This window comes from Polistes dominula, unplaced genomic scaffold (assembly GCF_049000335.1).
Source record: "Polistes dominula isolate Pdom_NZ unplaced genomic scaffold, Pdom_raw_medaka contig_37, whole genome shotgun sequence".
In the NCBI taxonomy this organism is placed as follows: Eukaryota; Metazoa; Arthropoda; class Insecta; order Hymenoptera; family Vespidae; genus Polistes; species Polistes dominula.
In genome coordinates this window covers 4,721,640-4,746,685 of record NW_028301169.1, presented here as the reverse complement: position 1 = coordinate 4,746,685, position 25,046 = coordinate 4,721,640, and the positions used below count along the sequence as shown (strand labels likewise).

General features: G+C 31.8%; 2 protein-coding genes, 1 long non-coding RNA gene and 1 other non-coding gene across 11 annotated transcripts; 2 read left to right on the top strand and 2 right to left on the bottom strand.

Annotated features, from left to right (window-relative positions):
• The first annotated feature begins 6,681 nt into the window (after positions 1-6,681).
• TRNAS-CGA (transfer RNA serine (anticodon CGA)) lies at positions 6,682-6,763 on the top strand. The gene has a single exon. It is a non-coding gene; the product is annotated as a tRNA-Ser (tRNA).
• Positions 6,764-8,727: 1,964 nt separating this feature from the next.
• On the bottom strand, positions 8,728-16,627 carry SF1 (splicing factor 1). 2 transcript variants are annotated; one of them, XM_089179264.1, is made up of 11 exons: positions 16,485-16,627; positions 16,256-16,400; positions 15,792-15,944; positions 15,066-15,141; positions 13,108-13,260; positions 12,893-12,999; positions 12,648-12,814; positions 12,411-12,569; positions 12,048-12,325; positions 11,585-11,961; positions 8,728-10,556 (listed from the first exon to the last, which is right to left on the bottom strand). In XM_089179264.1, exons 3-11 carry the CDS (start codon positions 15,844-15,846, stop codon positions 10,375-10,377), a joined length of 1,554 nt encoding a protein of 517 aa, XP_089035390.1. In that variant the 5' UTR covers positions 15,847-15,944; positions 16,256-16,400; positions 16,485-16,627; the 3' UTR covers positions 8,728-10,374. The 2 variants fall into 2 exon arrangements, with proteins under 2 accessions (XP_089035390.1, XP_015177644.1); XM_015322158.2 differs by having other exon boundaries at positions 16,256-16,613.
• Positions 16,628-16,791: 164 nt separating this feature from the next.
• On the top strand, positions 16,792-25,019 carry LOC107067015 (uncharacterized). Of its 7 annotated transcripts, none has more exons than XM_015322155.2 (14): positions 16,995-17,114; positions 17,769-18,153; positions 18,331-18,446; positions 18,536-18,717; positions 18,981-19,243; positions 19,372-19,567; positions 19,676-19,971; positions 20,228-20,628; positions 20,714-20,859; positions 20,948-21,273; positions 21,522-21,656; positions 21,780-21,961; positions 22,091-22,245; positions 23,094-25,019. In XM_015322155.2, exons 3-14 carry the CDS (start codon positions 18,368-18,370, stop codon positions 24,021-24,023), a joined length of 3,291 nt encoding a protein of 1,096 aa, XP_015177641.1. In that variant the 5' UTR covers positions 16,995-17,114; positions 17,769-18,153; positions 18,331-18,367; the 3' UTR covers positions 24,024-25,019. The 7 variants fall into 7 exon arrangements, with proteins under 7 accessions (XP_015177642.1, XP_015177639.1, XP_015177641.1 ...); XM_015322154.2 differs by having other exon boundaries at positions 16,997-17,114; positions 17,884-18,153; XM_089179263.1 differs by lacking the exon at positions 16,995-17,114 and adding an exon at positions 17,123-17,259 and having other exon boundaries at positions 21,780-21,913.
• LOC149030453 (uncharacterized) lies at positions 17,024-17,734 on the bottom strand. Its single transcript, XR_016178828.1, has 2 exons — positions 17,448-17,734; positions 17,024-17,257 (listed from the first exon to the last, which is right to left on the bottom strand). It is a non-coding gene; the product is annotated as an uncharacterized LOC149030453 (long non-coding RNA).
• Positions 25,020-25,046: the final 27 nt, after the last annotated feature.

Sequence of the window (25,046 nt, the reverse complement as noted above, 5' to 3'; positions counted from 1 at the left end):
TCCGAGTCCACCAATAATCAAGCACATTATTTCGCATTTTGATAATTCCTCTTTCGTTGGATATTTAACCTGAAATTGATCTTAAATAAAAAAAATACATTTTTAAACGAAACACCATTTAATTTTTCATTATTTCGATACAAATCTACCGTATATTGAACAACGTACACATTTTAAGCATTAAAACAATACGATTTATTGGTAATTGTGTGAAATATTTAAAAACAATATTATAATAACATTTGAGCTTTCTTGAACAGCTTATTCATTTTTTCATGATAAAAATCAATTTCACGTATCAAGTGGCATATTTTCAACTCACCATTCTTGACTTTTTCGTCACGTTTGTAAACGCAAGTTTCATTGAAAACAAAAAATAAATAAATATATACATCGGTTAGTCATGCTTTAAAAATCAGATATTTCATATTAGAGACAATTACCATATATCTCGTTTATGAGAAGATATTATAGAATATAAGTACTTTCTCAAGCCAAAAAAAAGGTAAAAAAAAGGTTAAAAGAAAGAAGAAAAAACACTGACCACTTAACTAAATTAGCGTTATATGTCAGCATTCTTCTCATGCATGCTCTTTTCTCTTATTACGCATCAACGATAAATTATACACGTGTTCTTTCTTACTTATAATTCTCTTCTCGTGTGCCGCTCCATGAACTACTCTAATTACATTGCGATAATATCGTAAAAGAGATCGATTCTGACAGTTTTACTTATTCTTACCGCATGTAGTAACACGAGATACTTTCGTATAATAAGGAAAATAAGTGAATGAGATAGATAGAAAGAAAAAAGGGGTAGCTATGTCATTGCGTAAGTACAATTTTCTATACCTAACTTATATATATAAGCTTTATACGTCTTCCGTATATATATATATATATATATATATGTGTATGTACCTATCCAACTCTTTTGCGCGGTCGAGTAATTCGAAATTAAAACGTTTCTTCGGACTATATACGGTAGATACGTGTCACGTTTCATAGGTATAATATTCTGCGGAGTGTCGGTGTTAGTATCTCTAATGGATGGAAAATATCCTTTCTGTCTTGGGAATAAACAAAATTATACTTAAAAAGTATCGAAAAAAAATATTCGTTAAAAAAGAAGAAAAAGGAGAAAAAAACATAACGCAGAGTTCCAGATGTTATCACAAAAAAACCTAAATGCAGATTTGTGAATTTGAATAACGAAAAATTATATACAGGATGATTCTTGGAATGGAGGTGGGTAATAACTTTTTTTGAAGTAACAATAGAAAAAAATCTAAAGGAAAAAGTTAAATGGCACAATAAATGTCAACTTTCTATGATCTTACTTTTTTTGAAAATGCATCGATGCACCCGGTAGATGCAGTTGCACTTTTTTTTTAAATGGAACTTTATATTTTTTTTATACTATTCGATTCCTTTTTTTATTCTACGTTAAGTATTAAGGGGAAGTCATCGAAATGTTAATAGTTTACAAGATATTTGAAGTTTTATATCAGTAATGTATTTTATTACAATAAATGTTCGAATGTTTCTCCATTTCATTCTAAACAATTAGATGCGCACATTCTATTGCGCTTTTTTACATTTTTCATTACATTTTTTAATTGATTTGAATTGATATTGGAACAATACATTGTTACATTCTCCTTATATAACTTCAAATATCTCGTAAACTATTGACATTTCGATGACCTTCACTAAATACTTTGTAATGCAGAATAAAAAAAGGAATCGAATAGTATATAAAAAAATATAAAGTTCCATTTAAAAAAAAGTGCAACTGCATCTACCGGGTGCATCGATGCATTTTCAAAAAAGTAAGGTCATAGAAAGTTGACATTTATTTTGCCATTTAACTTTTTCCTTTATAATTTTTTTCTATTGTTACTTCAAAAAAAGTTATTACCCGCCTCCGTTCCAAGAATCACCCTGTATACTCGTGTGTTTCCATTTGCAAGAACAATCAGAGACTTACAACATTTGTGTAAATATGAGATACTTTGGGAAGGGAAAGATAAGTAAACAAAAAATACGAAATAAAAAAAACAATACCGTTAGCAAAACAGGTGTTAAACGATATAGCGAATTGTTCTACCTTATTTTCTCTCCCTCATCATCTCGCGTTTAAAATGAATAATATTTAAACAACTTTGACAATTGTTTTTGCAAACGTTGTGTCTAAAATATCTTGCAAAAGAAAATATTGAGAGTGATAAGTATTTTTGGAAAAAGATAAAGAAAACTTTCTTTCTCGAATAGGTCAATCAAAATAGTCCTTGGCTGTTTTGCATCGATACACGGAACCGATAGCACGTTTATAATCAAAATTAATATTCATAAGTCATCGGATATGAAACCTTTCACATTTCCAAGATGAGAGAGTATATTTACTGATGAAGAAAGGATTAAAGCTGGAAAGTGAGTTCGAGTTTAACGAATCAACGAATCAAGCATCGATTCCTACTTTAAACACGGGTATATAATATTAATATATACACACAAACTTACTACAGGATGTAACAAAAATCATTTTACTAAAAAAAAGATAGTATTTTATAAAAGAGTAAAATTATAATATTATTTCATTTTTCGTTTCAAGATAGGAAGCTCGTCTAGTAAGAGGGTGTCATTAAAAAAATATGATCGTACAAATATCGGGCAAAAAAGAGTATTATAAATTTGTCAATCAGGTAAATGACTTTTGGATTATTCTCTATACGTTGGATTTGGTTTTTCGTTTGAACGACACCTTGTACATTATATTCGTGTATTCGAGATCGGCCACACGAGAGAGTTTAACGAAGATTGAGAAAAATGAGTTTTAATCGGTTTTGACCGCGTTCTGACCCAACTGACAAGTCTTGGATTGTACTTGTCGAGCGTGCAACAGTAAAAAGAGAGAGAGAGATAGAGACCCGCCTTCTTCGAGAGATCGAAGGAGAAAAGTGCGGTGCGTGCCAGGTCGTGCTGTTGCCTGGAATGCAACAGCGTGAAAAGGCCTTGGCGGCGAATATAATTAATGGAGAAAAAAATCAACGACAACTTTCAATCGTTTCTAACCGACCCTAACGAGAAATAAAGAGAAAGAGAAAGAGAAAGAAAGAAAGAAAAAAAAGAAGAAGAAAAATGAGCGAGATATAGACTCGAATCTCGTTTAGTTTTTGATCTTAACTCCGGTCACGCGGCCGTATGTAATCGAAAGGGAGAGATCGTGGTACAAGCGATACTGTTAGAAATGACATAATTGTAGGGGGAAGAAAATAATCGGTAAAAATCCGAATCGAGATTTCACCCTTCACGAGTTGGGTTCTACATAGACCATTACGATCGGTACGATTAGTGATCTTGAGTTCGCGGCTCAATGCTAAAGGTAACTTGAACGAAAAAAAAAATTCCACTCTATCCGCGGCTTTTTCACTTTCAAGATCTTTAAGATCTTACTCTTGCACGTTCGCAAATGATTCGTATCCTAGTCACGTGGCCGTGGAAAGTCGCGGTTTTCAAGATATCGGCGAGTAAAACTAAAGGAACACGAATTCCGCATGAGCGGATCGTAAGGTTAACTTCACCATCGTTGGATGGATATACACTTTCTCCGTGTGCACAAACACCTTTTTCGTGTTTATACGTTCACACGCGAACGCTTGTCTACTTATCCGAATAGCCCAGATATAAATATAATAATCTACTTATAAGAAACACGTAAGAGAGTTCGGGTATCTCGAGAGTCCTTGTGTATCCGGTAGTTCGATTCTCAGGCCAGGACACAGACTCGAAAATAGTTTTGTAATTGAATTTCAATTGAATCGACCCCTCCGGCATCTCGCACACATCCTGCCTTACGAAAGCATTCCCCGATGGGCAGGCTAGACGGCTGGCGATCTAATCGAGTACCGTTCGTTCCTAGTTGAAGTAAAAGTGAGCAACGGCAATAGCAACAACAACAGCAGCAACAGTACCCAGTGTGTTTCTTATATTTTTATTTATCTTTCTCTTTTTCTCTCTTTTTTCTTCTTTCTCAAATTAAACTGAACTCAATCAACGCTAAGATTATACCCCGTTTTACTAAAGAATTTGGAAAAGAAAGTAACGTCAAGCTACATGTACTGTTTTTTTTTTCTTAAAACATATTAGGACCAAGAAAGTGAACTTTGAAAAGTTTAATTTGTAAATTCTGATCATATGTTAGAATTTTGTATAAAATTTTGGTGAAATTATCAAATTGAATGAAGTTGATCAAAAGGGAATAATAAGAAAAATAATATAGAGATCTTTGTGCACAGTTACGTTGGCCCGCTTGATCGTTCATCCGTCCACCGGGGCGTTCTATTCCTTCTGCTCCGCTAGAAGGAATACAAGAACTGAAACTGTGCGATCGATTCGCGTGAAAGTCTGTATCTCGGCGATTAACGGTAATTGTATCTCGATGTTATCTGATATTTTGGACGAGGAATATACTTACTTAGACCGCTAGGTTCTTCGATCTATTTTATTCTTTCATTCGATTTCTCGTTCGGTTAATATTATATCTTTACGATTATTGCTTAATGCAGGGAACGAATAAAGTTATCAACCGTGGAACCATCTATGTTAAAATGACAAGCGTAAATAAAGTCCTATTAATTATAATTAAACTCATACGTGAAACTCTTTGAATTCATGAATAGATAATTTAATTTATTATTTACGAAATAAAGAAAGGAGAGAGACATTAGATTATCATAAGTTAATATCTAAATTTTCGTACTCGATTATATTCGAAGAAAGGCGAAAGTAGTTCATAGATCGGTAGATATTATAGTAACATATATATCAATTGTAAGCTGTCATATTTCGAACCGTGTTCTTGCAAAATGACGACATTTGCTTCTCATCGGTTATTATAATCAATCGATTCTGTATTTTACGAGCGATACGCAAACGCATGTAGCTCCCACACGCGTGTACATACATGTATATAATATATATATATATACATAGAACATGGTAAAGTTCGATTCCAAATGATTCTAGACAGATTGGATAGGATAGAGTCGGCAACTTATACATATAAACTAAACAGAAATCAACGTACATATAACATATACATGTGTATTTGTTCTGGAATTTACTCTCGAAACTGTTGTGGGTGAGAGTAAGAGAACTAGGACTTGTACGACTCGTTAGAATGCAAGTGTAACGGGTGACCGATAATTTAAAGATCTACCGGTTGATTTATCGCAAAAACGATAATTGCCGATTGAAGATAAAGAAAAATTGCCAATCGTATGAAAAAAAATCAAACGAGCCCGCATAATTTCGTAATGTTTGATCCTACAATAAATCGTTAACCTTCTCTCTTATGTACATTCTTACGGTTATATCCTTTAAAAGGAAATCTCGATCGCACACTATGCCACGAAGCTCTCCAAGTTTTTGTAAAACGTCACTTCCGCATCATGTCCTGTCAATTAAATCCTCTTTCTTATGCGAACAAACAAACCATCGCTTTCTTTTTGCTATACTTCACCTACCTATCTTTACATATATTTCTATATATATAAGTATATAGTTATACATATATGCGTAACATGTACATGTATATTTCATTTGGTCTCTCTCTTCATTCTTCCTTTACTTTTATTTAACGGTTTACTTTCACGCTCTCGATCGTCCGTGACATCGAGAAGCTTTCTACGAAAAGATATTTATCCTGTTTTTTTCTTTTATTTCGTCTAAAAGAATTATTTCAATGACCACAATTATAAAAATAAATTAACCTGGTATCTAAAAGAGAGGCATAATATGTATATTACATTTTAATAACATTTGGAATAATTATATCCAACTTCTATATATTGTAATTAACAAATTACTGTCTCTCTCTCTCTCTCTCTCGTTATTGAATAATTATTTATTTTTCTAAATAAAAAAGGGTATATATTAAATCAGTTGCTTCTAAACGATTAATCGTTTAAATTTTATGAAATTTAAGATACACCTTTTTTGTAGAATATTTATTAATATTTTTGGAAGTATATAAAATATGATAGAATAAGAGAGGGGAAGTCTTTAAAATGGGCATTTGAGAGCACCCGTTATACCATCACGTACGCACATGCCGTTGCACTTTATACGGCAAGGACGCAATCTGGAACAGCCGCAAACGGACTCGACTCTACTACTTGAGAGATTGCTGATTGCAAAGTTGACGGCTAACTAGGCAGTTGTTTTATAGGCTTGCACGTAAATGCATAAACATGCTTCGCCAGATACACGTGTATGTATATACATATATATAAATATTTTAGAAGATGTTTCCTCTTTCTCTTTTTTCTTTATTTTCTTATCAATTTTTTTTCTCACAACAATCATTCATATAATTTATCATTTTAATTTTTAATTACATCTTTTTAACAATTCAAATATATTCTTTTTTATCTTTTTATAGCTAACAATACATATATATATATATATATATATATATGTATATATATATATATATATATATATGTATGTTAAAAAAAGATACTAGCTAATAATAAATCAGAACGCATAAATTATTTAATTTTTTCTATATTTCATTGATATTATATTAAATTTTAATCTTAAAAATGTTTGTAAACTATATTGAATCTACGAAAGGGTTGATTTCACCCTTCTAACCGCAAACCATTTATATCGCAAGCAGTCGTGGCCGAGTGGTTAAGGCGTCTGACTCGAAATCAGATTCCCTCTGGGAGCGTAGGTTCGAATCCTACCGGCTGCGAAATTATTTTTTTCATTATTTTTTAAGGATTATGAGGACAATGTAATTAATGATATTTTTCGCATTACTTATTACCGTAACGTAAAAGCTTACAAATAAATTCAGTCGACCGAGTCTAATTGCAGTCAACACTTCTATTTATTAGGATAGTACTTCGTAATATAAATGTTCAGTATATATGAATATTTTGTTCATATTAATTTTTGCTGAAAATTAAATCCATAAATATTAATTTATTTATATTTGTAATTAAGACTGAGTTGAATCAATAATATTGATACTAGATATATACTAATATTTTATTATAAGAAACAATAAGATTTATTTAGAATACTGACCCAATGATGTTCAAAAATATTGATCTCATGAATATTAGTCTGTTATTAATTAGACTCAATGAATAAAATAAAAAATAGAGTAAAGAGGAAATATCACTAATATTAATACAAAAGAAAAAATTAATATTTGAATTGTAAAAACTAATAAATTTTATTTAAAATACTGACCCAAAAAAGTTTAAAAATACGGACCCGATAAACATTAGTTAATGTGGTTCAAAAAATTAATAACCTTGTATCTTATTTTATTCCTTTTCGAAAGTGATCATATATAGGAAGAATATTTAAAATTTAAATAAGAAATAATTAGGATACTGGTGGTGGACAGTCAAAGGTTAGTCATCTGCAGTCAATCCACTTACTATGCTGCGAAAACGGCTTGGCTGTTGACCATTGCTGATTGGCTAACTGTAAAATGGCAATTCCGCTATTCTAGCCGACAGGAAAAGGACGATCGTGCTGTCTCGGAAGGCGCGGAGCGCCAAGGTGATTATATGGCCTTGTCTCACGTGATCGTTCATTAATGTTTATGCGGGGTGCGAATGAGAGAATTTGCATTTGTTGCATTTTAGTAAATAAAGACAAAAATGAAAGTCTTTTATCAAGCCGTTTCTTATATAATATTTCGTACAAATCAACTAAAAGAATCGTTCATAGATGCAATTAAAATTGCAAATTAACTGAAAATGCAACTCATAATTATTTGTTTTGTCAATCCTCATTCAAAACAATTAAATGTACTTTTAAAAACTTTTTAATTTTAATAATCAAGTAATATTTTAAAATGCTTTTATTTACATAGTTGAAGATCTAAAATTTGTAGTATATTCATTTTGATTATTTATTGTGTTTTAATATAATGTTTATATTTAATTTTTTATAATTAAAATAAATTTCCTCGATAATTAGATTTAATAACACTCAATGTCTCAAATTTTTATAATCGTTCAGTAATAAATTATATAACGCTATGTACAACTGTATTATTTTATGAAGTTAATCCATTTCGCAAAATGACATCAAATAATGATAAATCGAAATTTAAATTTAATTTAAGTCAACTCGTAATTTTTCAGTCACCTTTTATGAATGGAGTACATTACATTTCTTACGCATAATTTAATTTCTTTTTTGTCTGAATTTCTCTAGTCAAAACTTCAAAAAAATTGACCTTTCATCGCATTTACGTAGTAAGAGAGATAGTAGAAGAAGTAAAGGGTAGAGAGAGAAGAGAAAGAGAGAGGTCCATTTGTTATATTCAGGGACGCGTCAGAAATATCGAGAAAATAAATATGTGAACTTAGAAATACGAAGATGATTATAAGCAAAATTGAACAATTAAAGTTATGTTCTGAGTAGCAGAATATCGTTGATTTGGAATCATTATTTACTATGTATTATTTGTCATTATTTGACAGCATTGCATTATGCAATGATAACGTATGCGTACACGTGTATGTCTATCTCTTTTTCCCTCTGTCTCAAAATTACTTACTTAAAATTATTAGAAATTGTGGTATGGAGTAATAACGTTGACTCACCAAAGTATCATCAGGATGTGCTGCCATAAAATCTCTAATTGTTTGTTAAAATTCACATGTATTTATATATGTATTTATATATAACTATTTTTAATGGATATCTTTATTGTTTACAGATTAAACATTAAGCAAACTAGCATTGTCCCCGTAAATATTTTTACACATTTCTGTCTTAATATGTAATCCTACTAACATTTAATGTTTATTATGATTACTAATAGAATTCAATGTTTTATTCACATTATTATCAATCCAATACCAAATTCAATAACAAAACTATTTTTAATGGAATAAATTCGTAATAATAATAGCTTAATATTATCATCTTTCAGAAACAATATAGTCTGTAATTAATCCGAAAACTGATATTTATAATTCATTCAACATTGGACATATAAATAGGACATATAAATAGTTAAGGTACATTAACTACATAAGCAAAAGTGTAGACATTCATTTTTCCTGTGACTCTACTTATATATTTTATAATTTCTCTAATTTTAATAATTTCTTTATGTTCACGCACATAATTGATCTACAAGTATTTTTATTTTTTAATTTAATTTTTCTATTGAGTATATATAAATAGAACAAACGCCAACATAAAGAAAAATAAAAACATTAATTGTTAGAAGAATCAGCAATCCAATTAATTTATAAAACATATGTCCATTTGTTCTTAAGTGGTATTTTAAATGATATTAAAAGTATAATTGTGTGACTATACTTTTAATTTTATTACTACAATAACTTGTATATTATAAAGTAATATTGTATTCCTACTGTGTATCCGAAACATACTACTTCTGGTATTTACTATCATTTTATGTTTGTGCATATATTCATATAAATTTAGATAAATTTCTTTGTATATATTTATAAAGGTAAGAAGAATTGTTAATGTTTTTTTTCTTCAATATTGCAAAATCATTACTTTTCTTTTGTTTTGCTTTTTATTTCCCATTGATACTTATTTACCGTATATATTCCTGAATTAAATAACATTATATGCACAAACAGTACATTCTGGGTAAGTTTGTACTAATAAGAATAGTACTTTACTACTATTCTTCATATTAAGCTTAATATTACTACTAATGTGCTGTGCAAAAAACCTGAATTAATACTATGATGATATAGTAATTTATACAAATAGTAAGCAAATGATATCTGTATAATCACATGTGCAATGTTAACAAGATTTTTATCGTTAACTTAACAGGGACATTTTGCATTATAAAAAATGCGCAACGTATTATAATTAGTTTCTTTCCTTGTAGGAAAGATAAGTATTATTTCAGTTTATAATAGATGATAAACAAGGTTAAATACCTTGCCTACTCTATATACCAATACAAGTAATTAATGTCGTCTCAATGCGCAATTAACACATTGTTCATATTTTATGAACAATGTATAATACATTGTTTTAATAAAATATACTGTATAATAACTATTAAGAACTTGGATCTTTGTTATATGCAATACTATTTGGAATAAACAAAGTTTCACAAGGCATAACGTATTATTATAATTACGAAACTCAATACATTAATTATTCCTAAAATTCGATGATCAAGTCTCTTTTAATATAACAAAATCATATAATTTATTCTAATATTAATATTAATATTAAAAGGGTAGGGCCCCAACTATTATTAATCTTACCTATTTGTGATCCTACAGAGTAGGATTATAAATATTTAATCGTGCGATTTAATTACTTTTCACACTAACTAGTGGGCGGTGGAGGTGGTGGTGGCTGAGCCAATAATGTAGGTAAGGTATTCAGATCGATTCCTGGTGGTGCAGGAGTTTGTTGCTGTTGTGGTGGTGGTGGAACGGGAGCTGCTGGAGGCCAGCCACCCATTTGCTGAGGTTGCCATCCTGGAAATCCTGGAGGTGGTGCTGTTCCTGTAATTAATAATGGGATTAATTCAATTATTCATTAATGCCTATATGTATCAATAATCAAGTATTATGATATTGTATTAAATGGGGGTCAAAATAATATGTAATTAGTATTAATAAAATTTGTTTGTGATGCCTCATAATATCAATACAGTACAATTATGTGGTATTCACAAAGATATTAATAAAATAAAAAGCAATCTCTCTCTATGTATATATATTAATGGCAATCAAACTGCAGACTGCTCGCCGCATACGGTTTACTAAAATGTTGTTACAAATTATTATTATTATTATTATTATTATTATTAATTGGCGTTAGGAACTCGAAAGTTCATTGCCGCAAATACTAAATCCTGCCATTGTTTCCGTCCCTGAGCACGACCCCTCTATTCGCGATCTTCGTATCCTATTTCTTTAAGATTTCTTCTAATATTGTCCTCCCATCTACGTCTCAATCTACCTAGTGTCTTTTCCCGTTCGGTATACCGACCAATATTTTGTGTGCCGTTCGATTCTCCCCCATACGCGTCACGTGACCAGCCCACCTTAATCGGCGTGATTTTACGACGTTCATAATGTCCGGTTTGCTGTACAATCGATGTACTTCAACGTTATGGAGTTTTCTCCATTTGCCCGTTTCCTCATCGCGTTTTGCATCGAAGATTTTACGAAGAAGTTTGTTTTCAAAAACCCTAAATTTCTTTTCGTCCCGTAACGTAAGCGATCACGATTCGCAACCATAAAAGACTACCGGCAGGATGATTGTCCTGCATATCCTGATTTTTAATCGCCTAGACAGCAACCACGAGCTGAGTAATTTATTGACCGAATAAAAGCACGCATTGCCTAAATTGATTATTTTCTTAAGTTCTTCGTTAATTTTCGTTCGTCTGGTTATGATCGATCCTAAATACCTAAAGTTGCTGACTTGTTCAAAAATTTTATCCCGGATGATCAAAGTTCCAGTATTAGACACATTTGTTACATATTTTACTTAATAATATTATATATCCTAATTTAGTTATTACCAGGAGGCGGTGGACGCATTGGCCCTTGCTGCCCTTGCTGCCATGGTGGAATACCCATTCCAGGTGGTGGAATTTGCGTTGGTGGCATTTGTCCCGGTGGTGGTGGCTGATTGTTTCCAGCCATCCAGGGCATCAAGGGAGGTATATTTGGCTGAGTAGTAGATCCAGGAGGAGGTGGAGGTGGTTGCATGACACCCGGCGGTGGCGGCATACTAACTGGTGGTTGCCATTGCATATTCATTCCATTCATGTTATTTACGTCACCTTGACTCCATGGTGGCGGAGCCATACCCGGTGGTGGCATCATAGGCCCACCTTGCATCATTTGAGGTGGTGGATGTGCCGGCGCAGCCATAAGAGCGCGAGGTGCCTGTTGCCTACATCATAAAACCAATATGAAGATACTCAAACTGTGAAATATAAATATTACAATCATTACATATTTATTGTAGGTGGTATGTACCTATCGAATAGTCCAGGATAATTTGGATTTGGTGCAGGTTGTCGAGTTTGCCCAGACTTCGATCTATCCGGTGGTGGACCTTCACCCAATTCTGCCATAAGAGACATATATTCTTCATCTATCTTTGCCTTATCTCCCCCTGGTCCCATTCCTCCCATCCCTGCAGCTGCTGGACCACCTTGTCCAGGACGTTTAGATCTACAATCTCGTGCAATATGCCCAGCCCCTCCACAACTTGAACATACTATATTATTGGTAACATTTGGTTTGTCTGGACACTGCAAAAAAAAAAAAATAAACTCATTTTTAATACACATATAACAATAATCAGTAATTCTTTAATTATGAATTAACACTACGTACAAGCCATGATTTATGATCCGATGCACCACAATTCGTACATCGAGGACCATCGTTTTCACGCAATGTTCCATTAAGTAATGCCAACTCTCTCAATTGATTACGTCGTAAATCATTTTGACCTTCAGGAACTTCCACGCCTTGTCTTATAATTTCATGGATCTGAAAATAAAATAAAAGTAATGATTGCGAATTATGAAATAAAGATAGTTAATTTAAAAGAAAAAAAATTGAACTTACTCTTTCAACAGCCTTTTTTACGGCTTCTAAATTATTTGCAGTTATATAAGCATGCAACGGTTCATCTTCTCCCGGTAAAGGTTGCCCATCTTTTCTACCTACTTTCCCTTCTTTGACAGAACCTTTACCACGAATAATTATTTTAGCACCAGTTTCTTTTTCCATCGCTACAAATATAAAAAAAAGAATTATTGTTAAATATAAAACAAAGAGCAACAAATATCAATTTGATTAGGAATGCTAACATTTCAAAGTATTTCCACGTGGTCCAATAAGTAAACCAACAAAGTTTATATCTGGATGTTCTTCTTGCGGAATCATTACTTTATCATGAACACGTATGATTGGAGGCCTAAAAATATATATAAACGTTACATATATGTTTAACCCAATACAATCAGTAAATATTAAAAATTATAAATATAAAATATTAGATAATGAATAATATATGTATATATACTTGTAATCTGGTGGTGGCTTAAATTCCGGATTTATTTTGAGAATCTTCTGTATGAGATTGTGTCGTTCTTCTTCCAATTTACGTCTTGTACGATATTCTCTTGTATTTAACCGTTTACCATCACTACTGTATATTGGCTCTGGTGATGGAGACCTGAAAAAAAATAAACAATTGTTAAGATACAAAGTTTTCATTAAGATGGTACTAGCATACAAGCAACCTGAACCTACTACGATTGTGTGATTAAGTGAATAAATTTTGATGGAGCAGTAGTTTTTTTAAAGACTAAATAAATTTTGATTTTAGTGAATTTTTATTATTAATAAGTTTAAAACGATTTTTCTTTACTATGTACCTGATACTCTTTGACTATGTTGGAATTTTATATTTTACATTTAATTTTATTGTTAGCATGAAAAGTTAGAATTTCAAAAAGAAATTAAATTAAAATATAATTAGCAAAAAATCATAAAAGTAAACAAAAATCTTCAATAAAAAGAATAAATAAAAATATTTAACTATAGTAGATAACAGACATTTTAGAAATGCGATAAAGTAATCTTGTGAAATTAAAATAAGATGAGATAATTAAAAGATTTTATCACATTTTTTTGTTAATAACCACATTGCTTAATTATCTAATGGTACAAACAATATAAAGTTTGACCAACAATGCCAAGGTATCAGAACAGAAGATGAAAAATATACTATCGTTAATAGTAGCATTGCTATATGTTTATTATTCTATAGTAGGTAACCACTGGAAGACTGCGCGTTTGTGCACGGCAGAAATCGGTATGATGTCAGCTGCTAAGAGATAGACCCTGTGATTATTAGGAAATAATTTCTGACAGATTAGTTATAATCATCTTATATACTTTACTATTACGTGTAATACTAATGAAACACAAAGACATAACATAATGGTTCCAGCTAAAATCAGAGAAGTTAAACCTATTGGAGTAAATCAATTTATTAGAAAAATTATTTAAGTTTATATTTCAAGTTGCACCTGAAAGTAATGTAACAATGAAAGTTACAAAGATATGCTTATGTTAGCAGACGTAATTTTTATTATCCAATATTTTCCTGAAATCTACTCGATAAAATCGTTAATTAATTATTAAAATATCTGCTGTGGTTGATCAATAATAAAATTTCCCTATTATATTATAATAATAATAATAATAATAATAATTATTATTATTATTAATTATTATTATTATTATCACCCTATGAAAATTATTAGTATCTGATAATTTAAATTGCCGTGCAAATCACGGCAGCCTAAATAAAGAGAAAGAAAAAGAGAGGAAAGAGAGAGAGAGAGAGAAAGAGAGGAAGAAAATTATACTTAAAGTGACCCATGCATCCATTTGCATTGTATGTTACCGAGTAAATTTTTTGTTTAAAAATTGTGAATTGCCGACTCAGTAAATATGTTTTTCAATAACTTTATAAAAACCCCATTTACATCGGACTACCTCAGATTCATTCTACATATGCAAGACAATGACTATTTAAAAAATATATGAACTAGGATACCCACTGCAGATTAAGCACTGCCACTACTGTTTTATTTTCTCTAGTTAATATATTTTTATATTTATATATATGTATCTATGGAATTATTAATATTGATTATTTCAATATTTGAAGTATGTCAGAATTGAAACTTGTAATTATTGCGATAGGAACAATTTATCTGGTAGCAGTGCTTAGTAAAAAATGAATTAATAAAAGAAATTGATTAGGGCAAACCAATGTTATCAAAATTCATCTTCTGTGCTGTGTGGTGGCTATTTACTAGTCCATTCTTTTCAAATGGACATCAGTATCCCATATTAATTCAATTGTAGCCATTTAGATATTTTAAGACCCCTGTATTATGGGCTGCTGTAGTAGATAGGATTGTAGATATGTAATGGTCATTTTTGGTATGTAAGTTTCGTTCAAACCTTTCCTCAGGATTAAGTGGTATTCCAAGATCTCCAGTGCGTAGCTTCCTGCTGATTTCCTCAATTTGCAGCTGAACTGTAAACCAACGGGTTAGAGGGGGCAGAAACCCCAACAGTTAGACATTGCCAATTTGCTACAACCGTATACGTTTTATAATTTAATCATGATTTTAAAATATAAAACAACACATAAACCTTTTGAGAATAAACTTCCTATTAAGCTTAAAATATATTCAAAGATGAAAAATATTAATTTTTGTTTCTTTTTCATTTTAAGATTTGGATATCAAGGTTTGTGCCTTAAAAGAACACAGTTTTTAGAAAATAGGATTATTGAAATTACACATAATCATACTTTAAAAATGTTAAGAAACTTTGCAATTTTATAAATTGAATTTGAATTATAAAAACAAAGTAAAAATTTGCAATAATCATTCTATAATTTTAATTATTTGTAATAATTGGCAATCCTTATTATCGAAATCCAGGATCTATTTGTTTCTTAGAAAAAAAAATTAGCCTTACCTCTTGTATCTACAAGTACTTACTGGCACACATATTTATACTTACATAATAATGTATAATTTATAATAATATTATACGTGAAAAAATAAATATTGAAAATTTATATACAAAAGTCTAACTTAAAAAACATTCTCTACCTATATAATAGTATATTAAGACTTATGATGGATTATTATAATACACATGTAAAATATTACTTACAGAGGTAAGCTTTCTCCTGTTCGGGGGTCAGATTAGTCGGTAGAACTGTAGGCATCCCGGGTATAAAGGTTTTGTCATGTTCACTACCACTCCATCTAGTTTTCCTCCTCTTCCTACGTTCCTCTTTCGTTTCTTTCTCCTGCTTAACATCGCCTAAAATAATAATCCAATTATTTTCAAATTTATAAACAGGTTTTTGTTTACGTTAGAAATACTGTAAGATTAAAGTGCTATAGAGTATTATATGTATGCAATAGTAATAATATGTACAAAATCTATAAAAAAAATTACATTGCAATAAAGTAATATATACATAATAAATATTTAACAAAATATTCAATACATATTATAAAATAATAATAGTAAATATACACATATATATATTTATATCTACTATTTATTATATATATATATATATATATAAATATTAGTTATAGAAAGAAGAGGGGACGTTGGTTACGCACTGTCGGCTTCGCGTTTTCTGCTTTGTGTTGTAGGATTGTTATTAGCGTTGAGAGGTGTTCCATTAGCGATCGCTGCACTCACCGCAGCAGCTGCGGCTGCTGCTGCAGCAGCCGCGTTAGCAGTAGCAGCGTTTTGCTGCGCATTCTGCAAATAACTTGGATTCAACAACGACGTGAAATTTCGTGATTGATTCATCGCGTTCGTTGAAAACTCCGACGTCTCGCTTACACGTTCTTCCGTCTTGGTCGTTGTTGTTGTTCTTCTTGTCGTAAAGTTCTCTCCTCTAATCTCAAAAGATAAATTTATACTTAAGATTCAGAAAATGGCGATTACTGACCAAAGAACATTCGTTTCTTCGACTTCATGGGCGTACCAAACACGAACGCTGTTAATCCAAGACTGCCTAATAAACACGAACATAGTTAAACGTTCTTGCTATTTGTGATTGGTTATTAAAAAGTACGCCATGATTGGTGAATCAAATAATCCAATCAGAGATCAATGTTAAATTTCTTATTTTTTACAATCAAGACAATTTCAATGTGTCCACAAATAATAATCACGCAATTTCTTTATCATCCACGTCATAATCTTTATAAATAAATATTTTTTATGGAAACTATATTTCCATCTCCTTGAAAACGAACAAAATGGCGGATGAAAAATGACACGAATGGTGAGTAACGAAAGGAATTATCACCTTGGTGGAGTGTGCCCCCACTTTCGCGCGTGTCGCCCTCTACCGAGGAATGCGAAAAATACACGCATTTTTATTTCTCGTGCGCGGAGAGTGAAGTGTACCAATTCATTGAAATAAATCGCGATATATTCTGTTTCGTAGTCGCATTTTCATGTCGTGTGAGTAATCGAATGATAATTATTAGAGTCAAACGGATCGTAGTTATACCATACTCAGCACGTGGAACCTTGCAAAAGCCTTGCTACGAGGATGCTTCTTTTGTTTATTTATGCAGCTGTAGAATAGTACCAGTTCCGAAAAGCTGTAAAAATACTACACAGATGAGAATGATAAGATTCGCGATTGGAGGGGAAATATTTTTACGAGCGGATATTAACCCTAAGAGAGAGACAGAAAGAAAGATAGATAGAAAGAGAGAGAGAGAGAGAAAGAAAGAGAAAAAAAGAAAGAAAGAGAGTTCGGAATAAGTGTCTAATACATGAGCTACAAACGTGTTTGAATGTTTCATAATAATGAAAAAATTTGATGTCTCGAGATAATCAGGACTCCTAAATGTTGACACCTCCTCTGTCAGAATGTTCTGCTTTGCTACTGCTACGATGCTTCTTCCGTCTCTCTTCTAGTTATACGTTCATCGTAAGAATGTATCTTCCCCTTTCTCTTTTTACCCCTTCCCAATTCCTTGTTCCTTTCTCCCTCTCTTTTTCTCTTTCTCTTTCTCTCTCTCTCTCTTTGTCTCTATCTCTGCTTCTGTCTCGCTCGCGCCTTTTCGTTCTCCAAGCAGTAATGTCAAATATGAATCGCACGAATAGGACTGCATTCCACGGCGGCTCCGTGTTTTTTTACGTGTCCGTGACATGCTAGCACGTAACCACGATTAATCTGAAAACGTAGTTTTAAATATCCTTTCGTCCGTATGCATTTAAGATTTTCTTACACGAAGAGATTAAGTGTTCGAACATTACACTGTGTTCTTGTGAATAGAAACTTAAAGAAAAAGCGAAGATATATAAAAGGAATATGTGATATTCTAGAAAAACGTCTTTTAAAAAATAGTGTTTTAGGATAGTAAAATGCAAATCAAATTTAGTGATTACCTGACATGAATTTGTTTGCTTTCTTTTATTTTACTTTATATAATTCTTCATTGATTCTATTTAAAAGTCAATGTATTAACTTATGGTATTTAAATTTTAGGTAATTTGAAATTTAATTAATTTCCATATTTCCTTTCGATTGATTAATAAAGTATTAGTTTGTATATTAATTAGATATGATTAAAAAAAAATTATATATTAAAAATAAATAATTTGTGTTATTTTAATTGATTTAAATTACATTGAGATTTGAAATAAATTGAATATTTATTTTCAGATGAAAGCTAAGAAATTTAAATGAAATAACACCGATCATGAGCTCGATTCAACAAACTGGCAGGTTTCTTCCGTTCTCTAATAATAATATACAAAGAAAGCAGTTGTCGATGCAAGGTACAATTTCTAATTATTTTCTTGTTACAAATTGTACAAAATATGAAATTTGATTTTCTGAATGCTTCATCGATGCTATATTATATTAGGTGGTTTACCTCAAAGTCTAAGCGGTAGTGATACAGATGTTTCAACTTCAAATGAAAATTTAAGTAATGAAGAAAGATATGTCATCCGACATACTGCACGTCAAGAACCACAAGGTCAAGAAAATCAACAACAAAGCCCATCTAGATCTTCCAGCCATAAAGAAAATATACCCAATATTCAAGTAAATATAATACTTTTCATATAAATATATTTTTATATAAACAAAATTATTAGAATGGTCAAATATGTTTAAAAATGTATCATGACGTGAAATTTTAATTTAAAATTAACTTAAAAGTTTCAAAGAAAAAAAAATAACTAACTTATTATTGGGTATGGATATTACACAGAGAAATAGTCCATTTATTTGATTGCATGCTGTTTAAGCCTACTACTATACAATCAATGTTGCGTTACATAAGAAATTCTTTTGTTAAAACATAGGGTAATCTACTCAATAGAAATAGTTTGAAGGACAGTTTGAATGGTTCAAACAGAAACAGTTTAAAGGAGAGTTTAAATGGTTCTAATCGAAATAGTCTCAAAGACAGTATCAATGGATCTAACAGAAACAGTTTGAAAGATAATTTAAGCAACCGTACCAGTGTAGGTTCTAATAGAAGCAGCTTGGATATTTCCACAAGTTCATACAACACGCTTATTATTCATAATGCAAATGATGACAATTCATGGACACCACCTGGAAGGTAGATTATTTAAATAATATTACTAAAGTATCTAGAAAAAATTATTGAATCTATAAGAGAAAACATTTATACATAAATTTTAATATACATTATAATTATTTCTTTCATATCCTATTATCGTATGTTAGATTATCGGGCATAGTAAGAGAACATGGAGATATGGGCTATGTGTACTGCGATGGTGGTGGTAAAGGACATTCAAATAGCCCTACAATGCAATCAATATCGAATATGCCTCACGAAGAACATCTTTATGAACAGTCCGGAGGTGGAGGTTGTCAAGAAATTACAGATATACCCGATGATTACCTTAATCAATCACAGGTAATCCTAGTATAGATATTTAACCAATAAAAGGAATGCACTAACATGTTTTAAATATTATTTAATTGAATTTTAAATATAAGAATTAATAATTATTTTTGCAAGCAGGTTTTAAAGCATCTCGCTAAGGAAGTAAAAGTGCCTTCTTATAGTAAACTAGTAAATAATGGAGGGAGTATAGAAGTAAGAATGAGAGAAAGTGAAAGAGGAAAAGCGGATGACAATGAATTCGAAGATGGACCTCCACAAACTTATACTCCCGCTCTCCTGACTTTGAAAAATAAACTTAGATTCCTTGGACCCAATGAAAAATTAGCAATGTCAAGATCACAGCCTGACTTATCTAGAATTGGTAAACGAGACATTGAAATAACATCTTATGACCCACGTGCTACTTCCCCTAGGTATTATAATATAAGTAATATTAATATTTCTATTAAACCTTTGAACTTAATATTTTTGCAATATTATTAGGTGTGTCTACTTGTAATGAATAGCTTGAGCTATTATAATTTATATTACCGTTCCATAGATCTATATTAGTAAATTTGAAACATGTCATAATAGTAAATGATTATTGTTGTCACTTCGAGCGTGACTTACGAGATCAAAGGATTAATCCTTTAATTCATGTAGTGTAATTGATCTATCGTTTGTTAGACCTCAAACTAAAGGTCGGGAAGAAGTAGGATCAGCAATGGGTGAAACCTGGCCACAATCTGAAATCATTCAGATAGTGATCCAAGAAAACAGTGCTTTAAAATTAGAAGTAGAACGTCTTTACAACAATGTAGCTAAATCTGAAAAGTTGGAACAAGAAATATCAAAGGTCCATCGCGCACACGAGGAACTAGCTGCTTCTTGCGAGCGAAGAGAAAAACTTGAGCGGGCAGCTAGATTGAGGTTACAAAATGACTGTAGACGATTGACAGAATTAAATCGTGCATTAAGGGATCAAATCGATTTGTTATCTTCTCGAACAGATAGTCCCCCGATCGTAGAATCAATGAAAAAAGAATTGACGCAACGTGAATTGCTTATTGGACAGCTAATCACACAAAGTATGTTAATTTTATTTTATATTTTTTCCAATTTTGTAAATTTATTTATTATTTATTTATTGTGTTAACATCTTGCTCTTTATAGATAAGGAGTTAGCTGCAGCTAAGGAAAGACAAGAAATAGAATTAACCGCACAAAGGGCAACGTTACAAGAACAACGCACACATATTGATATTTTGGACACTGCTCTTACCAATGCACAGGGGAACGTTGTACGCCTTGAAGAAGAGGTACACAATTTGAATTCTCGATAAATTATTATTTTAATTAATAAATTTATATATATTATTAATGTTTACATATTTAATCGTTTTATAGTGTCGAAAAAAGCAAGTATACGTAGAGAGAGTCGGACAACTTCAACGAGCTTTATCTTCTCTTCAAGCGTCAAGCGATAGACGGGAAGAAACAGAAAGACAATTGAGAGGTCAGCTCGAAAAAGAATTAAGAGAGGGAGGAGGTGGTGGTGGTAACAATAACGAACAATCTTCGACTGGTGAAACTATCACCGATTTGAAACGACGGTTACGTGAGCGAGACGAAAAAATTATGTCCCTCGAGGGTGACGTGGCTAAATGGGAACAACGTTATCTTGAAGAAAGTGCATTAAGGCAAGCTGCTATAGATGCAGCTAGTCTACCAAAGTTCGTTTACATTTTTTAATCAAACGTTACACTTATATATGTCGGTAATTATAACAGGAGAATAAGTCCAAAAATTTAATCAAATTTATTTTATGATTTATTTTATATTCTAAATAATTTTTATTTATTTATTTTAATATAATACATTTTTTGCAATATTTTGACTAAATCCATTTGTATAATTACCAGTACATATGATAAATATTAAAATAATTCAAAACAATTAAATATAAATAATGATTGTTCAGGGATGCCAAAATTGCCGCTTTAGAAAAGAATAGTCAAGATGCAGAAAAATTAATCGCAGAAGCTCGTTCCGATAAAATGCGACATATGGACGAAGTGCATGCAGCGCAAAAGAAATTAACTGATCTTGAATCAAGGTAAATTTAAAAATATTCAAACTTTATGAATGTAACCTAGTAGCACAAAATATTGAAAAATATTGAATACATGTGTATTTGATATTAAAAAGACATTAAATCTCTAATATTTTATATAAATAGAATGAAAGATTTGGAGTCTAAGTTAGCCGAAAGGGATGCTATGATAAGAGTCTTGCAAAAACACACATACGACAAAGATAATAGTAGTAGTAGTGGAGTCGGCAGTTATCCTGCTGCACATTCATCTCATTCAAGTACGTCGGCAGATCATCATACTGCACTGACAAGTACACCAGAACTTGGTAAAATAATTAGAAACAAAAATATGATTTCAATGATCAATTCCCTCTTCAGTATTTTAAATTGTTTCTTTTAAACACGTCATAGTATTTTACATTACAATTACATATCTTTATTAATTTTGTTTATAGTAAGCAGCGTTTTAGGAGCTGGAAGTGGTTACGGTAGCACTGGATCTTATGGAGTCACGGACAGTTACAAATATCGAAAACAAGGAAGCTTTGAACAAACAAACAAAAGTCTTGACGATCAGTTGAAAGAGTTAGATTCGCAGTTACTCAGCAAGGTAGGCAGAATAATTTGCGTGTAATCACATTCTCGAAAAGCTTTTATCGAGACTGGTAAAGAACATTTTCTCATTAAGTTAATTCATACACAAAAAAATTATAAGCAGGAAATATGAAAGTTAAAAGTGCCACTGTTCTGTGGTGAAACTTTTTTCTACTTATACCACTCGTGAGTTTTTGTATCCACGCAATATTGAATTCATTCAATTTTGCATAAAATTATACATTAATTTATTTAGCTCTACTTTTAATAGCCGTTGCAGAGATTTATGAAAAATTTACAGATCAACGTCAAGGTATTGTTGTGTTCGTGTTGTGTTTGAGTTAGTATTTTTGAATAAAGTGGAAATAGTTAATACGATTAACGGTAAACATTTTTCAAATAACCTTTTTATTCATCATTTATTCTTTTTACGGATAATTCGATGAAGTGAAAAAAATCAAATGTAACGTATAGAAAACGTGTTTACTATTTCCTATCACAGTATTTCGATTGTTAATATTTACATAACACTGTGTGATCTAACGTAAAACATTTATCGAATGAAAATTGACGAACTATAAGAATCCTAACTGTTACGTACTACTTTCGATTTACTAATCAAACGTAAAAACGAATTAAACATAAATTATAAAAAATAGATAAAGATTGTTGTGAATTGGCACGCGAAAATTAATCTCAAGTATTCTCCTTGACAGAATATCCTACTAATTCCAATACCAAATTCAAAACCGATCCAATACCCCCTTCCTTGAGTGTGCATGCGCTGTTGTGGCGAGCACTAACTCCGTTCCAGGTCCTCCGGTTATTCCTTTCCAACGTAGGCGTTTTTCTCTCTTGTTTCAGCGGGCACTTTGCTGTTTTCCAGGATTCTCTAATCCAGGCACTGCGTCGCGAAAGGGAAAAATACCCAAGCCATTATTGGCGGGTGTAGAGAGCGCAGGTAGTTCGAGTACCGTATCGAGTAAGAGTCGTTTGTTGGATGATTCTGGAGGGGATGCATCAGCCGGTATAATGGAATTCGCGACTGCGAGTACAAGACTGAAGGGTACCGTCTCAAGATTGTCGGATGGGAAGCCAGAGGAGATGTTGTTGCTGGAGAAGCAAGGTAGAAGTTCACAGAGACAGAGAATGCAGGAAGGTGAACCACGTCGGGCTGGTAGTCTTCCACCGAGTTCCCTTCCACGACCACCGAGAAGTTTGAAGTCAACTAATTCGCGTTATTGTCGTTTGAGCGATACGGAAACGCGTAAGAAGTCAGATCCAGGTCCAGTTTTGGATTCGTCCGTGAGCAAGGGTCGGGATTCTGGAAATTGCACTTTGGAATATGGAAGGTTTGACGCAAAGGCGCAACGTAGGAAGAAGTCACCTGGTACGGATGTAAGTTACGTTCAGAACAGCAGTTCTTTGAAGAAACCTACGTCGATGTCGGGTCACGAGTACGAACGACTTCAAGGTGATACCGAGAAAAAGAAGTTAACGACCGGGAACGACGTTAAACATAGGGACGGACAAAATCGTTCCTTGATACCACCACCCTCGCGTAGAATTGGAGAGTACGGTCGTTTGAGCGACGGTGATGCTTCTGCTAGCAGCAAAGGTGCTCTCAGAAAGCAAACGGGCTCGCGTGGAGAGAGTACGGGAAGTACCGTCAGTAGTAAGAGCGGTGGACGAGATTCTGGTGGCACTGCGAGCAGTGAGACCTCTATCTCATCCTTGTCGCCTATCAAGGCAAGATCGATACCAAGACCTGCCAATTATCGTATTCAATTTTAATATAATACGATATGGAGTAGAAGAAATAACAAAATGAAAAAAGAACATGAGAGGGAGAGAAGGAGAAAGAGAGAGAGAGAGAGAGAAAAGAGAGAAAAACCTACATTTAATAGGTTTTTTTTATTACTCTCTCTTTTTACGGGTTCGAGTTATTTTTCTATGAACATAATTTCGCAAATAATCTATTTTTTCAAAAGAACGGTCGTCTTTTACCGCTTCCTTAGAGTCAAAAGTAAACGGTTTTTTTCTTTAAGGGGCTACCCATCATCCATGTACCAACTGTGTCCATAATTGCTTGACTTAAATGATCTGACATAAACTAGTATTTCAACGTGACTAATAAGGGCAGTCTTGGGTAGTGAACCCTCAGATTTGTTTCAAACTAAGCACTACTTGGAGTACTTGTAGGACTATTTGTAGGACTACTTGTAGGAGTACTTTGAACTACTTGTAGTAGTCCACGAGGAATATATATTGCATAATTTAATAAATCCAGACAATCCAATGGTCAACAACCATTTGCGAAAAAATTAGGATAGAAGTTTCGCAAAAATTTTTATATTACCTCATGTTGTTTTGCATCAAGAGGGTAACGACACGGTCTTGTGTCTTTAATGTTGCTGGATCGATCCTCAAAGGAGAGAAATCTTGTTTTATTTCTTTATTTTTTATTTTTGTTATTGTAAAGTATGTTTATTTTTTTCTATTTTTTTTTTTATTAATTTTATATAATTATATATATTAATATAACTATAATTATTATTATAATTAATAATATAATCAAAAAAGGTTATACAGCATTTTAAGTTCCTTTTATTTACAAACGTTTCTATTTGATTAAAAAGTCAACATTATTATGCAAGTAATATAATTAATAATTATATAAATAGAATAACACACAATAAATAATATAAATTAATCTTTTATCGTATATAAAACGTTATATTTTTTAAGATGATATTATGATACATGAAAAAAATCTATGTTTCGTGTGTCTGTACGACGAATATCATTCTAAAAATG